The 15,648-nt window shown below is 40.0% G+C and overlaps 1 protein-coding gene across 3 annotated transcripts in view; it reads left to right on the top strand.

Moving 5' to 3' along the window:
- The window catches only part of PLXNB2 (plexin B2), a 176,512-nt gene that overhangs the window by 111,325 nt on the left and 49,539 nt on the right, over positions 1–15,648 (top strand). For all 3 annotated transcript variants that reach the window (XM_084287074.1, XM_084287076.1, XM_084287075.1), the window contains 7 exons: positions 997–1,111; positions 1,830–1,932; positions 2,401–2,502; positions 7,211–7,303; positions 8,482–8,563; positions 12,814–12,986; positions 15,372–15,520. In XM_084287074.1, coding sequence (XP_084143200.1) covers positions 997–1,111; positions 1,830–1,932; positions 2,401–2,502; positions 7,211–7,303; positions 8,482–8,563; positions 12,814–12,986; positions 15,372–15,520 — 817 coding nt within the window. The remainder of the gene's footprint in view (positions 1–996; positions 1,112–1,829; positions 1,933–2,400; positions 2,503–7,210; positions 7,304–8,481; positions 8,564–12,813; positions 12,987–15,371; positions 15,521–15,648) is intronic.

Here is a 15,648-nt window from a genome sequence, read left to right on the forward strand (position 1 = left end):
GACAGCATGTGACAAAAAGTCCAGAGCTGACCACTTACTGCTAAAAAACCTTGTTGAGTTTAGAATAACCCAAGTTACTGGAGTCATGGTCAGTTCCAAAAGGAATGTGATATTTCTAGATAAGAGGGATGCTTTTTTCCTGTCCCGTTTTGAGGAAATCCCCTGGCATTTCTACCAATCCAGAATATTTAACAGGACCCAGTGCAGGCAAAAGTGACTTCCAGTCATGCTGCTCATGGTCTTCAAGAACCTGTTAAAGGAAAGCAGAGTTTGAAGTTGCCCAATAGCTTGTGAAATAGCTTGTCACAAGGGCTTAATGATTTCTGCAAAAGGTATTTCAAACAGCTTCACTGAGGAAAGCACCAGTTTCTAAAGATAAATTTTCCACTCTCAGCTCAGTAATGATCCAGATAAGTACATTTGTGGGGAAATTGCGTATGGCAAACTGAAGATCACAAGTGACTGTGGTAACTTAGCATTGCAAGCATTGTTGGGCATTAACTGCAAGGACCACTTGTTTCAATTCACATGACAATGACAGTTTTAATCCACAAATGAAACAAGTAATTTTACATGAAGACATATTCATATCTAAGAGAATCTTTGACTGTTCTCATGCCAGTTTTCATCTGTGTTCAATTACCTTCTTACTCCATTTTCCTTATGCGTTTAGACTCTTTAATATTCTAGCATGATGATAGTGCCACTAACATTTCCATAAAGAAAAACTATTCTGTAATTTTGCTTCTTCCATTTATCCCATCTCTGCTCTTCTTCTGAAAACCATTTGCTGAAAAATTTTAGAGGTTAAAAAGACAAAGCAGGGCCCATAAATCTAAAGTATAACAGGTCATGAGATCCAGAGTGTCAACTGTGTAGTTAAATATTTACCTGTCTTATAAAATAATAAAAGTATTATTATTGTATCATTCTGCTCAAGAGCTAAAGAATTCAACAACCACTTAGATAACTTTTTTTCTTTCTCTTTTGTGATAGATCATGTTTCAGTTCCATTACAGTTAACCTTTAGAGAGAAAGAAATATTTTTTGCATCACATACTTACCCTTTTTATGACTGTGAAGAAGCAATGAATCTCTATGAAAACCAGCCGTAAGTATTTCAGCTTCCTAACTGAGGTGTTTAGATTCTGTGGCATGGTGCTTCAGGTAACTGGCAGCCAAGTTACTGAATCATTTAATATTTAGGCCTTTTTCCAGTGTCTCAATTCATTTTTTCTCACACTTTAACGGATTTTAAAAATGGTTGAAGCTGGTAACGTAAGACACTTGGAATGTGAATATTCATGGCACATACAATTAAAGGCGAGTTCATTGGGTTTCCATCTTTGGTAGTATCTAAAGTATCTGCAGGTGAGCTCTGTGGACATCCATTTACTATGCGTTGCCACAAATGTTAGGTTGGAGCTTTGGGTTATGGTGCATTCAAATATGATGGTCAAAGCTGACTCTGCCCCCGTCATCTTCCCCACTTGAGATGTTACTGCCCCAGGACAAACAGCCAACTCAAACCCTGCATTATTCAACCTGACGTATGAAGGTTGATCAAGATCACTTTTTTTCATCTTGGACCCAGTCTCAAAGTTTGTGAGAGGTGCCATGGTTTTCTGATCCTTGCTTATGTATGACAAAAAAGTAGCTTTGGGGGGTTCTCAAACTGTTCCTACTATTCGATTTTCGGCTTAATATAGTAAGGACTCTGTAGCAGATTGATCTACTCTCCATGAATAAAGATGGAATTTAATTTACTTTTTTTGTCAGTGGGGGAAGAAGCCTGACAGTTTGTCATGACTATCATGTTATATTTGTAGATGCTATTCCTGTGCAAGCAATAGATGGAATTGCCAGTGGGACTGGAAGAGACATATCTGTGAAGAGTCCTCTTCAACAGAGGATGTGATCAAACAAAATATGGTAATGTTTAAAAATAAAATTTATTAGGTTTTTATTAGAAAACTTCAATATTTTCTCTGCTTTATTTCTCATATCCGTTGGTTGAGTTGGGGATTTTTAAATGATTCTAAAGTTAACTCCAGAAGTGTGAGATTTTTTTAGTGACAGTGCGGGGGTGGGAATTTAAGGGTGTGATTGAGGAGGGGCAGTGAGATTGAATAACTCCTGAAAGGATATTTTTGTTCCTTTTACTATTTTACTTCAATGGGAGGAACAGGATTTCAAGGCTGGGAAAGATAATCACCCACAGCTTTGACATATGCTGTAGTCATTTTTAGCATGTCTAATTTGAAAGGGTGTAATCAAATCTGTCACTGTATTTTAAGCATGAAGTTCTTTAGAACAATCATTCCATTGTCCGAAGGCCATCGGAGCTTGTTGTGATAAGACTTTTATTCTGAATAGCGTGTAAAATGTTTATCTCCCCAGGAGGAAGAATGCCCACAGTTTCTAAACCCTAGCCCTCCAATAATACCTATGGAATACCGAACAACAGTGTATTTTGAGGGAAAACATCTAGATTATTATCTGGTAAGTAGATAAATTCAAAGCTAGCTGTCACTTGAATTCCACTTCTCCAGCCACACCCACTCTTAAGGCATTAGTTTCTGTGTTCCTGAGTGATTTTGCTCATAGTTCTTCTCAAAGAAGGAAAGGAGCTACACATTTAAGTTTGATATCAGATTGGTTACTGTGATAGGGTCTCTAAATGTGAAGTCATCACAAAGACAGATCAGAACTGGGCAAAATACTATAACTGCTAGGGGACTTTTGTTTTAAAGAATGTAAGGTGGACCTCCTCAAACACCTTAAAAATTATTCTTCAGCTATCAAAAGGAGAGGATATTTAGAAAGTCTGAACGTTAAATATCTCTTTCTACTCTTTCTATTTAAATACTTACTTTTTGATAATTCATATATTAAGCACATAATTCAGTGTGCTTTCCAGTGCTCTTTCCACTTTTCCAGAAAAAAAAAAAAATGCACTCAGAAATTACATGCTTTTAGTTTGTGTAAAATCACATTTTGTTCTTTTTTTTTTTTTTTCTTTTTAAACCATCAAACCAAAAGATCAGGTGTTTTCCCAGTTGTAGCAAAGGTTTCTGTTTCTCGGTACCTGCTTCCAGAAGGTCACTTACAAGGCTTCTAACAAGTGAGAATTTGACTCCGAGTTTTTAATTGTTTTATCACCTGGACATTGCATAAATGTTAGTGTAGGTGATAAAAACAAAGCTTAAAAAAAACTTCTTTAGGTGATAGCTCCAGTATAGTTCTTGGTTTCGGTTGTTTGTTTCTGTGTTGTCTTCATGTAAATACGAATTAATGATAGATATGCTGGATTGTATTGATTGCTTAAGCCACCAGCCGTCTATCAATTGAACAAAGATTCGTGTTTTTTGAAGTTTCTTTTTCCCTTGTCAAAGGGAAAGTCCCTTGAAGTATTTTAACTCTTAAAGGCTTTCTATCACCTCTTCTTCTATGACTGCCAAGAGAAATAAAAGGGTAAACAGGACGGGAGTGTTAACAACAATATAAGAAGCATGGTCAAAAAAGGCTAAAAAGAAACACATACATACTGCAGTCATGTCAAAAGCATACTGTGCATGTGGTGCTAAACAAGCATATGTTCAAAAATAAATATTTTTGCTTGAAGACATATAAATATATGTTTAAAAAAAAATGGTGACTTTTATCAGTTTTCTGTGATGGCCAGGACTAGCAGGACATCTGGCTGGGTGAACGAGTCTGGTCTGACTTACACTGCGTGCAAGATGCAGCACAACACTTAGCTGCAGGATTTAAATCAAAAATGGAAGCTTATTATGGAGAATTCACTCCAGTTTCTCTGTCTTAGCATTGTGGAGAGCTGACAAACTGGTTTCTACACTAGAGGGAAAAGCTTTCCCTGCTCTCTTGATCTAAGAAGAGCACATTCTCTCTTGAGAACAAGCTCAGGGCAGATGCATTATCTAGATGTGCTGAATTTGCCTTTTAGAGGACTCTTTTTCTTAAAGAAGAAGAAAGAGCAGAAGGAACCCACAAAGCTAATCTCATTTGTCTAGTTTATCATTCTGTGAACAAACACTTCAATCTTTCTGAACTACTAAAAGAGATAAAAGAGAAAGAAAATGCCTCTGTCCTTTTTTTCAGAGGTATCCATTACATATAACAAAGCCAGAGACATATTGAGGATTTGAATGCTTTGTCATAGGATAGCAATATTTAACAGTTTTCCTACCAACCAGACCAGTATGCGTTTATTTAACTGGAACCCAGGGAGGCTTACATGGAATTCAAGTGTCTGTAAGAAGTTAGATGGATGGCCCTAGGCTGGAAAGACACTGGAGAGAAATGAGTGTCTAGTGATGTCAGAATAATTTTTCTTAGGTGAGAGCCAAGTGGAAACATCATCTCTATCATGGGAGCAGCCCCATATATCCTGGTACAGAGGTACATTTTTACAACAAAATAATAATGCCTTCAGTGCCAGGACTTGAACAGGCACACACAGTGTCTACAGCTGTATGCACAGACCTCTAAGGATATGTGAAAATAGACAAATTAAATAGTTGCAATTATACAGGCACTCTTTCTGATGTTATCAAACTATCTGAAGCAATAACTTCAATTACTGAAAGGACACTTGAGTAATGGGATAACCTACACCCAGTGTTCAATAAACCTCTCATGGAGGGCAGGGTGGCTCAGAAGAAGAGTATGGACAGATCTTTTACAGGGGTTGGCACACAGCCCGCATGCAAAATAGGATGTGGCTTCTCACGTGGATGATTTTGCCACAGGACATCGTGGGCATTATGATGTACGGAGGTAGCAGTTGTGCAGCCATGAGCACATTTAAGGTCTTTGTTGATTAGGACATTGGTATATATCAAGTTTCCTCCTATTGTACTTGCCTTTGTTGTTGCTTAGGAAAAGGTGATCAGTAAAAAATGAATGTTCTGTTGTTACTTTGAATTACTAGCTCTATTATCTTAGCTTAAGCTGTGCTTTGTTTAAAAGAGCATGCACAGCCTTCCTAACTGTGGGTAAGCACACTAGCCAGCATCATGCATGTGAGCTTCACTTGTAAATGAAGATTAGCCTTTAAAGTTTTGGCTTATCCCGGTGAGTAGGTTATGTGGATAGCTTCTGAAACTGCTATTGCAGAATTCAAGTTTAAAGAATAAGTTCACAATTTTTATATACACCTCTTAACTTGTGAACACTTATAGTACAATGAATAAATCTCGTTGTGAGAGCCTTTGCTGGAGGCAAATAGACTAAAAGAGGAGAAGCTGTTGACTGTTTTTCTGACCCTTCTTCCTCTAAAAGAATTTGACTAGGAAGCAGAAGTAAATCCAAACTGTCATTGTTCTCTTGAGAATAGCCACATCCAGAACAAGCAGCTGAGGGGCACTGAAGGAAAGTTTAATATTGATCGGTTGTATTGCGTGCAAGAGACATTCTCCAGCTAAGTCCTTGAAAGACTGGCACAGTAGAAGATACAGATATACCAGCATCAAGATCACCTTGATAGCTCTCGGAAGATTTTAGTTAGAAGTAACTTCCCATTTAGATTTGTCTTTGCCATGCATGTCATATGTATAACCTGCTTCTCAATGTTTGCTGCATGTCTCTTCTAGCACCCAGGCTGCTGGGTGCTGTGGCCTCCTGCTAGAGAGCCTAGCATTGCAGCTCTTGTCTGCCATTCACTCCAGTTGGCAGCCATCGCTCACACCGAAGGCCCGCTCTTCTTCCAACATGGTCTGCTAATGATAAGCATGTGGGAGAGCTTTACACTGCAGCAGCAGAATTTGAACACTTTTTAAAATATAAGATATATTGAAATGTAGAATAGGGAAAGTAAAGCAATGTTCTTCAAAAAAGAGATTTGTAAGGTGCTTTAAAACTTGGATGGATACATTTTCTGTAAAACAGAAAATGCAGAAAGGGCTTTTGAGAGCACAGCAGCTCATTTTCTGTATGCAGCTTCTGAGGAGGAAGAAGTAAATTGTCTGTTTCCCTCTGTAAGATAAACCTCTGAGAGACTGGAGTCAAGTCCTTTTCCAGGTTAAGTGCATGCTTTTCCTCAGCCCCAAACCTTGGTGGGCTCTGGTGTCCAGAATGAAGGGACAATAAGAAAGGTTTACACTGAACTAATTAGATAAACCAGGTCTGTGAGTTACCAGCGATGTCAGCGTTAAAGAAGTAGCTACAAATAAACAGGATAAGATCTACTTCCCTCATACATGATGTTATACTTACTGACCCTCCGAGCAGGAAGGAGGAAGCAAGTTAACAAAAATACAAAAATTGTTTTTCTGTTTGCTCTGAGATTCTAATGGTTTGGGTTGAAAGCAGGGCCTAGAAAGCTTTAAAGGTAAAGGTGGTCATGTAGCCCTGTGGACTCTGCTTTCTTCAGTCTTTACCAGCAATACTGTCTAATACTGTCCTTGTCACCTGTTTCTTCCTCTGGGTCTTCTAGCAAAGCTATTTGGGCAGCTGTTCTGTGGGCCAGGATGGGAACAAACCCAGCACAGAAACAGTGTAATGGGTTTTGCTTTCTAGCTAGCTCGGGCCCTTGGTCGAGAAGAGGCATGCTGAGAGTTGTGCCAGTGCTGCTCAAGTTGCTATGTGCTACAGCCTAGGAGCAGGAATGAATGGATTTGGGACACAGGGAGAAGAGAGGGGAAGAAGGGTTGTAGGAGGCAGGAATACCCTTAAGCTGGTGCTGCCATCGAAGACTGTCTTGTGAAAACACAGCTGGAGTCTTGGTGAAGCAGGAAAAACAAAGCCAGCAAGGTCCGAGAGATGCTCATTCTTTTCTCCCATGTAATTCTTGCATTCCTGCTCTGCCCAGAATCCCCACAGAGAAAACCTTAAAGGGCAGAACTCACGCAGTTCTGCTAATGACACATCTGATGTGTGAAGCCATACAGCTTTCACGTGTCTTGGCTTTTCCTTAGTGCTCCCTGAAAGCAAGTGCTAGATGTGTTCTTGCTTTATTCATGCTGCTTGGGTGCTTGCACCTTCAGGGAATGTTGGAGGGGTGCAGCAAAGCAGCAGATTGCACTGGCTGGATGTTTCACCAGCTTTGTTTTCAGGTGACAACTTTAACTGGTTAGCCTTCTCCATTTGATCTTATTACTTCCAGTGCTGAACAGCATATTGCCTGGTGATGTTTTATTGCACTTGATAATGCTGTAAAAATTCTAAGCTGAACTCCTCTCTTCCACAGGATAAAAAATTTGTGGTTGGAAACAGACAATTTGAATTCGAAACTCCTGTTGTTGAATCAGCAGATGGAAATTTTTCGTTCATGACAAAAGAGGTAAATGCAAAAATATGGTCCACTTACCAAATATATTCTGTTCTTATAGTCCTGTTCCAGTATACACCTGTGTCTGGAAATATGTTGTACTGGTTTCACTCAGAGAAGAAAGTCATCTCTGGTGGAGGTTCTCCATTGGTGGTAGTAGTCAAAGGCAGGAGCTTTGGCTCAGTTTTCCTAATGTCTCTTCTTAAGGCTCTGGATCTTTATCCTACTTTTTATCTATGCAATCCATGGATTTGTTGAACTATCCCTGGATGAATATGGGATCATCACTCCTTTATTCTCCACTTCTTATGCAATCTGGTGAAATCATTGTATGTGAAAGATGAGCATTTCAGAGTTCTCCCTCTCTACACGCCAATTAATTATCTTTCCCATTGCTTATTTTTTACATCTGTAAAAATGGGAATGGTAACAGTATGTTTTTTGGCTACTTACTAGTTGTGTATCTTTCTCTCTGGTTTCTTTCTTTACAGAGAAAGGAAATAGTATTCAAAAAAAAAGTCTACCATGTTCAAAGTTAAACTCACAAATGTTATGCTGACTTTAACCTTTATGTCGTATCAGCTTGCTAAGAGAGTGGTTTTGAGAACTAATTAACATTTATGCAGCATTTGAGTCTAGCACAAATAATTTCCTTTATAAAGCCAGTATATTTTCCTTTGCTGTTTTTCTTTCCCACCTGTTGTTATTGCTGCTGTCTTTCAACCTGAGCAGAAGCCCATGTCTTGGAGCAAGTAAACCTTTGGCTGTAATAAGGGGGCTGCACTGCAAAAGATGCAAGAGATTTCCCCTCTGTGTGGTGTGAGCCTGCCACGGCCACAGAAATAATGGGGCCAGATGGTGTGGGAAGGGAGAACTCAGCAGGGTCAGCAGCTATTTACTGACACTGAACAGTACCCTAGCTGCTTGGATACTTATAACCAAACGTAAATTAAATTAATGAAAAATAGGTATTCAGATATTGCTCTCCTGTGGTACTTGAAAATTCTGATTGTGAAGGATTAGATTCATTAAAACATTTTTTTTCTATAAATACATTTGGCCAAGGTGAAAAAAGAACATATGGTCTTGGATAGTTTTTGAAATCTTCACTGCTTTGATTACAGAGTATCACGGAAGGTAAGAAATACACCTTGCAAAATTAATATCTCCATTCTGTTGTCTTTTTTCAGTTCTCCTATAGTGCAAATGAAACTGTACAACTTAATTTATCCATAACAACAAGCAAAGTCAAGATTGACAGCAAACTGATGGGTAAGTACAAAATACGGAAGTAAAGAGAGCTTAATTACAGTAAACAGAAATCTATTTATAATTTTGGAGCCATGGATAAGAATGTTACCTTTCTAGGTTTTGCTGGTTTTGTTGAAACAATCAAAGCTGACAGATCAAAAGTTATCAATACTAAACTCACACCAGTGTTTTATGTACTTAAGACTGTTTTCAAGATGTTGCCAGTATTTTCTCTGAAAGGCAATATTAATAGCAAATCTTCACAGTTCGAACATGCTTCAGCAGTTAGGTTTTTAAATGGTCATTTTCCTCCCACACTCTCTAAAATGAACTTGCTCCCTCTGATAGCAGAAAAGTGATTTTTCTTACTGCCACTCGTCTGGACTTCACCTCAAGTCTGCACTTTCAGCTGTCTCAGCTCCTAAGTGGCAGCTTTGGCAGTCTTTGTTTCTGCTGGCAGTCAGCAATACACTGTGTGCTTCCATCTCATTACTTTATTCATTTATTTCTATGGCAACAAAAAGTATATTTAGTATATAGCACAAATAAAGTCTTGGACTCTGATATAGATCGCTTATTTATTTATTTTTGCTTCTTTCAACCTACAACGATGAAGCAGTTACGTCTGTGGGTCTAGTCCAGTGCTGAGCTGAGAAAGCTCCATTAAAATCAGTGGAGTAGTTCTGGGAACTGGGACCTGCCCGGCACCTCTTTGGACTGATGTTTAAGGCACAATCTTGGAAAAACAGCAAAGCAACACACTTACTACTTGTGTGATGAGTCAACATCAGAAAAACTAATACTGCCCCAATGTAAATCCCCCTACAGATTAAATCTTCAGACTGTATTTTTCCATCTGTACAATACTTAAATTGATCCCATGTCACATTGGCAGCACAGAAGTACGTTTTCAGAAGATTTTCCCTATGGCTTTTTTTGCAGTGATGGAAACACTTAAAAGAGGACCTGGCATGCATGTTATGGGGAGGTCATATTGTAGTCTCACAGTGTCTTCATTTCCATTTTAAAAGCTGTGGTGTTTAAAATTACAAAATTTTGACCAAATGTTCCCACCATCTTTTTCCCAGTCTGGGGGAAAAATACAAAAAAAGTAGTAGCTAAATTATTAAAGAAAGGTTATCATTTGAATCAAAACATAGAACCCTTGCAAGAGTTGAAAAATTATCAACAAATGTCTCATCTCTTTTTATTATAAAAGACTTTTTTAAATCTAAATTCTCTCCTGCTTTAAAATTTTCTTGCCATACGAAATCCAGTGCATAGTGTTTTTTATGCATCTTGAAAAGAATTGACTTTGGGTATATGGTTGCTGCTCAGAAGCACCTTTGAACTTGCCAGTCAAAGAACCCATTCTTTCTATGACACTTAGCGAATACTAAGTTACGACAGTGCTTTTGCATCTTGAGCCATCAGGGGTGCTGAACGGTATGACATCCAATGTATCCCTTTTATCCTTTGTCCTTTTTATCAATGATTTCACAGCTGGCGTCTCAAGGTGATGGATAAGAGTCTGAATCTAATGAGTGGCTTGCTGCTGGTACATTTAATGAGCTGATCAGTGAACAAGGGGAGTGTTTAATTCTTTAAGGCTGTAGCTTTCTCTGCAATGGGATGTGAGGGACACCGAGATGTGGCAACGCTAGCATTGTTTATGGAGGGATGGGATGAAAATCCCTCTCCAGCCAATGAAATACAACAAAGCAATGCAGTAGGCATGCTCCTGTGCTTTGCTAGGTGGTCATGTGGCCGTGTGGGTGGGCAATGCAGGCTTTAGGAAGGCAAAGGGAAGAAGGAAGGTTTTGTTTAACCATATTGCCTGTCCAGGTTGCTGTGCAGTAGCAGTCTTTCTGAGTGCTGGATTAAGGAAGCAAACTGGTGCATGGGCATGAGGAAACTCTTCCTTGCTGCAGCCTGTGCCATCTCTCCTGTCAATACAACCAAACTGATGTACCTAGGCTGTCTCACACTTTTCCCCATCACCACATTCATATCCAATACCCAGAGTGAAGAGTTAACTCACAAACTATTGGCTTATGTTTGTTAACTCGGTGACTTCCATGTTGATGCACTCAGTATATGGAGCAAATGATGCTACTCCTACTTTGTGCTCATCGATTCCTTGTAAATTTAAGAGAGGAACTGAACCAAATGCATGTTTTTTCTTATTGATTTATTGATACTAACGCCAAAGTCTCTCAGCTTTGCGTGCACCTCCAATGATAGCTTGTCTGAATGTGTCCTGGCAAAGCTGCTTGAGAGCAAATAGATATGCTGACTAGATGTAAGAAGAGTTAAAAGCGGTCTTCACTGTTGCATTAATTCTTCAGTGTAAGGGAGGGAATAAAATCATGCTATTCTACAAAAGGCTGTAACTGTGAAACTGAATGCAAGGTTTTTAAATATGCAGCATTTAGAGAAAAACTGCCCTTATGGGGTTGTATGCTCTCATGCAAAAGGCAGAAAGACTGTAGTGAAATTTTGGGCATCTGTAATAATTGTTCAGAGCTAGCAGGGGAATAAGGGCACTGCTGGAAAATAATGGAAAACCAGCATTACCTTTTTACTTTTTCATTTCAGTAGGAATTTGACATGGCAGCCTCTTAGAATTAGATTTTAAAAGCTGCTTCTGCTGCTATTATCTAGGATATCACGTGCATTGAAACGTTAGGGGCTGGAGGGTGGTTTTGCTGGTGTCCTTCCTAGAGTCCTACTCCTCTGAGAATAAAAGCTTTCTTTAAATAGACATTTTTTTCTGGCCTTTACCACATGCAATCTCAAAGGGATTACCCTGGTCTCTTACCCACCTCTGGTCACCTCCGTTTTTGTCGGTTTTCTTACTGCATCTGTAAGGATGAACCTCCTTGGGGAAAAAACAATGTCACTAAGGGTACCGTTTCTTGAGGCTTAATGAGCTAAAACAGTTAATGGCCGCTGGAAAGGGGAGATGTTGATTCTCTGTCGTGTACTCCCCACTCCCATCTGTGAGCACATTTAACACTTGAAAGAGCACAGGAGGAAACCTGGATAGTTTTCTGCTCTTCTGGTAAGTTAAGCTGATTTACAAAAACACTCAACAAGTGCCAGAGCCTTGGTGACAGAGGGGGAGGCTGCATGGCCAGAAAAACAGGGCAGCCAAAAGGCACAGAGAAGCAGCATAAAAGGAGGGAGCAAGAAGCTCCCCTTTCTTTGATACCCAGCTCACCTACCCAGGGAAGCACAGCACTCACGTGCTGAATAATCTGTGCCACATGCACGTTTCCCCACAGAAATGTGTGACATCTTTTCAGTCTGTTTCTTCTGGGCTAGCTCTCAAGCGCATCTCCAAATGTTTTCTTGCAAGGGCAGGCTTTCCTTATGGTGCTGAACCACCAGCTATGTCTGAAGGCTTTGCATCCATTTGGCAAAATTAATTCTGTTCAGTGACTGTGCATCATACTGGAGATTGACAGGGGCCAAAATAAGCTTAGCGTCTGGGACAGCTGGTGCTTGGTTCACCAGTAGGAGAGGTGTGACTGTCAGACCTGATCTCTTGGTTTTGAATTCCTATTTGGGGATTAAACCCCACTGTAGAAGGAATAAGGCGTACATCAGGGTGGCAACCCCAGGCAAAGGGGAAATTGAAAGTGAGGAAATGGAGAAGAAAGGAGAAACAAAGAGGTATTAGGTTGGACAAAGGATAACACTTCATGAAACGTTGACTTTATATTCAGTTCAGGTTTTAGTGATGAGTTTGGAAAGGCCCAAATGTCCTGTAAACAGCCCACAAAGGCAGCTCTCTTCTTTTAAATACACGATTGGCAAGGGTCCCACACCAGCTGATGTCTGTCCCCAGCAACATCCCCAGGGACTTTGCAGCTTTCCATGTCTGGCTCCTGGTGCACCAGAAGGACCTGCTCATTGGAGCTGGTCTTCAAAGAGTCACATAGCCAGGTTCCCTGAGGATAGTCAAAGAAAGGACTTTGGGCTCCAGTGTTCTGACAAAGTCCGAGTGACAAAACTGCTTTTGGGTTCTACTTGGCAGCTTATTTGTACTCTGCACGTGGATGGTGTTGAGAGTTTTCTGCCCAGCAAAAAAACAAGGTTTTCTCCCAGCAGCATTCAGGGGTTCAGTACATAGGGTGTATGTTCTTCACAGGACCAAGCTGAGCAATGGGTGTCTTTGTACATAGGATTAGTTTTCCTTCGATAATACTCTAAACATCCTTGAAACAGAGGGAAATGTCTAAGTGCATTCTCCGTTCCTCTTTCAGTGACCCTGTACAACTGCTCTTATGGGCGAAGTGACTGCAGTCTGTGCCTCGCAGCCCATCAAGACTACAAGTGTGTCTGGTGTGAAGAAGATGGCAAGCCGAGCAAGTGTGTGTATGACAAGTTCTGTCATTCTCGTCCCGCTGTCACATGTCCTCCTCCGGAAATCACTCGCGTAAGATAGCTTTTGTTCTTCTCCCGCCCAGAGCATTATTTTTTTACCAGAAAGCATCCAAACAAGCTCATACTGAAAGGCATTTTTTTTCTTTTTTTTTTTTTTTTCCTGGGGTGTTAAGTAAGCCTCTGAAATAGCTGTATGGAAATAATGCCAGTAGTGATGTGTGTGAGAGATTTAGAAAGAGTCACAATAAAAGAGACTGAATGGAGTCTTTGAGACTCACTGTTTTTTAAGCCATGGCCTCACTGTGCTATAAGCCAGGCTAGCAGCATACCCTTAAACATGGCACTTGAAGCTTGGGAATAAGCATGGGCTTTTCTTCTCTCCCAGTCTGTTCTACCTGAAATAAGTCTATAAAAGAGGATCACCATGCACTCAACTGCAAACACTTAGCAGGCTCACGAACAGGCCTCAAACTAGACTTTATAAATAGCATTTAATAAGAGAGCTGCTTTTCTGCACCACGATTTGCTTTCCGGGTGTCAGTGATACTGCCCAGTCCCAACCGGGATGCAGCCCAAGGTTGTATAAGTTGGGAGTGAGAAGTCAGAGGGGCCAAATACACAGATTTTACTGTGTACTGGGCAGTGGGTCTGCGGTGTGAGCATCCCCCTGGGGTGAAGGAAGAGCCTTGTTCCACTCTGGTGGACCAGCAGCCAAAGCAAGAAGTGATAAACTCTCATCTGCTTTCAGCGGCTGCCTTTTGGCAACAAACCAAATGCTGTTTTTCTGGGCATAACATCCTAGAAAACAGTCTAGATATGTACTTCCACTGATCCCATCTAAATTACTGAGACAGGGGCATCAGTACGTCGAAACCCACACACACCATTTGATAAGGACATATCCCCAGCTATCACAAAATGCAGTAGTGATATGACAGAGGCCGAGAGTCATAACGGGGATATTTCACTCCAATCAGATCGTTAACAGTTTAAGTCTGAAACCTGTGCCTCATGCTGGCAGAGACACGATGAATCTCTCCTGAGGCTATGAAGCTAGAAGTACAGTGTGGGTACAGCCAGAATGGCAGCACGATGGGTGAAATTGGCTGTGACGCTATTTTGGGGAAGAAAAGGCTGGTAAACATTTGAAGTCTGCCAAGGAAGGTAGATTTCCTGAAATCTTGACAGAAAGTGTAGAGAAGAATTCTTATATAATGCCCTTATCAAGATGATGTGAGTGGGAAGGAAAAGAAAAACAAAGGAATCTAAGAGTGATACTGTTTGTACATGATTAAAGGTTAAATACTAACAATGTTGTGATCTATTAGTTTTTTCAAGGCTTTTGTTAGGTTCAAATTTGAACAAAATATTTGGAAACAGCTACAGACACTGCTGAGTCATTTTTCAGCTACTTTATTTATGCACTGAGCGCAAAGAGATGGCCACGGGCAAAGGATCCAGTTTTAGTAATTTAGTAATTTAGAAACAGTGGGAAAATCGAACAAGTGATTCTGGAGCTGAACTGGTCAGCAGGCAGCAGCAACAGTCCTGTGCCTGTGCTCAGACTTGCTTAGGAGTTAGATCTAAGAAACTCAGCAGACACTAACATCCAGACTTTCAGAAGATGAATTTGTTTGGCTTCCAGTTGCTCAATCTGGGACTGCGCAGCCTCCCTCTTCCAGATAATAAATTTACAGCTCTCCAAAGCTGAGCACCTGAAAAGGTCTCAGTGGAAGTGCTCCACACATTAAACAGCAAATCAGGTTAATATCCCCCAAAAATATTTAGAATTATTTAGAATAACAGAGTATTTGAATTTAAAAATCATATTTTAACCTCAGAAGTCCATTTCAGGTACTTCAAGGATTTTTTCAGTCCTCATTTTATTCACAAAGTACCCATGTACTGCAGCACCCTACCAGCTGATGCAGTAAGGAAGACAAGGGGACTAAAGAAATTTTTGAAGAAGTTGTTTGGGGCATCGCTTTGTGTTTATAATGTGCACTGTTTGGTTGTGAACCTAAAAGGAGAAAAACATGTCAAAAACAACCAAAAAAAAAAAAAAGGCTGGAAAAGTTCAGTGGGATGGTTATGAGGGAAGCTCGTTCAATTTGCTTGTGAAAATCCCAGTGCTTTTGTGGAGGAAGCAAACATAAAATAGAATAAACATCGGGCAGGAATTTTGTACCTTATAGTCTGCCACAGCAGACATGAAATCTGCAGCTGATGAATACTGGCTATGGGCTCACAAATGAATAATTAGCATTAAAAAGTTAGGGTACATAGCAAGTTTTTATGCAGGTCCTACAGGAAACATCTTTTTCCTTTTAAGTGCTGGTAAGTCTAAGTAGCTTTAAATAATATGGAAGAGCAACATGGTCACTGCAATATTTAATTTTGATTTTTTTTTTTTTTACTTTCCCTCATGCAAACACAGATTGAGCCAAAAACTGGACCACTAAGTGGTGGAATTCTTTTGACCATAATGGGATCTAATTTGGGAATAAAAGCAGAAGATGTAAACAATATAACGGTGGCAGACAAGGAATGTATTTTCAAAGAGGAGTTCTACTCTGTTTCCACAAGGTAATCACTGGACATTTTTCATAAGATTTTAGACACCCCCCAGAAAGAAAACTCTATGCATCTTCAGGAGAATAAGACATTCCTGTGGTAATAAGAAATTATCAAGAGGAGAAAAAGCTAGCGCAGTA

The sequence above is a fragment of the Netta rufina genome, assembly GCF_964035555.1.
Source record: "Netta rufina genome assembly, chromosome: 1".
Classification (NCBI taxonomy): domain Eukaryota; kingdom Metazoa; phylum Chordata; class Aves; order Anseriformes; family Anatidae; genus Netta; species Netta rufina.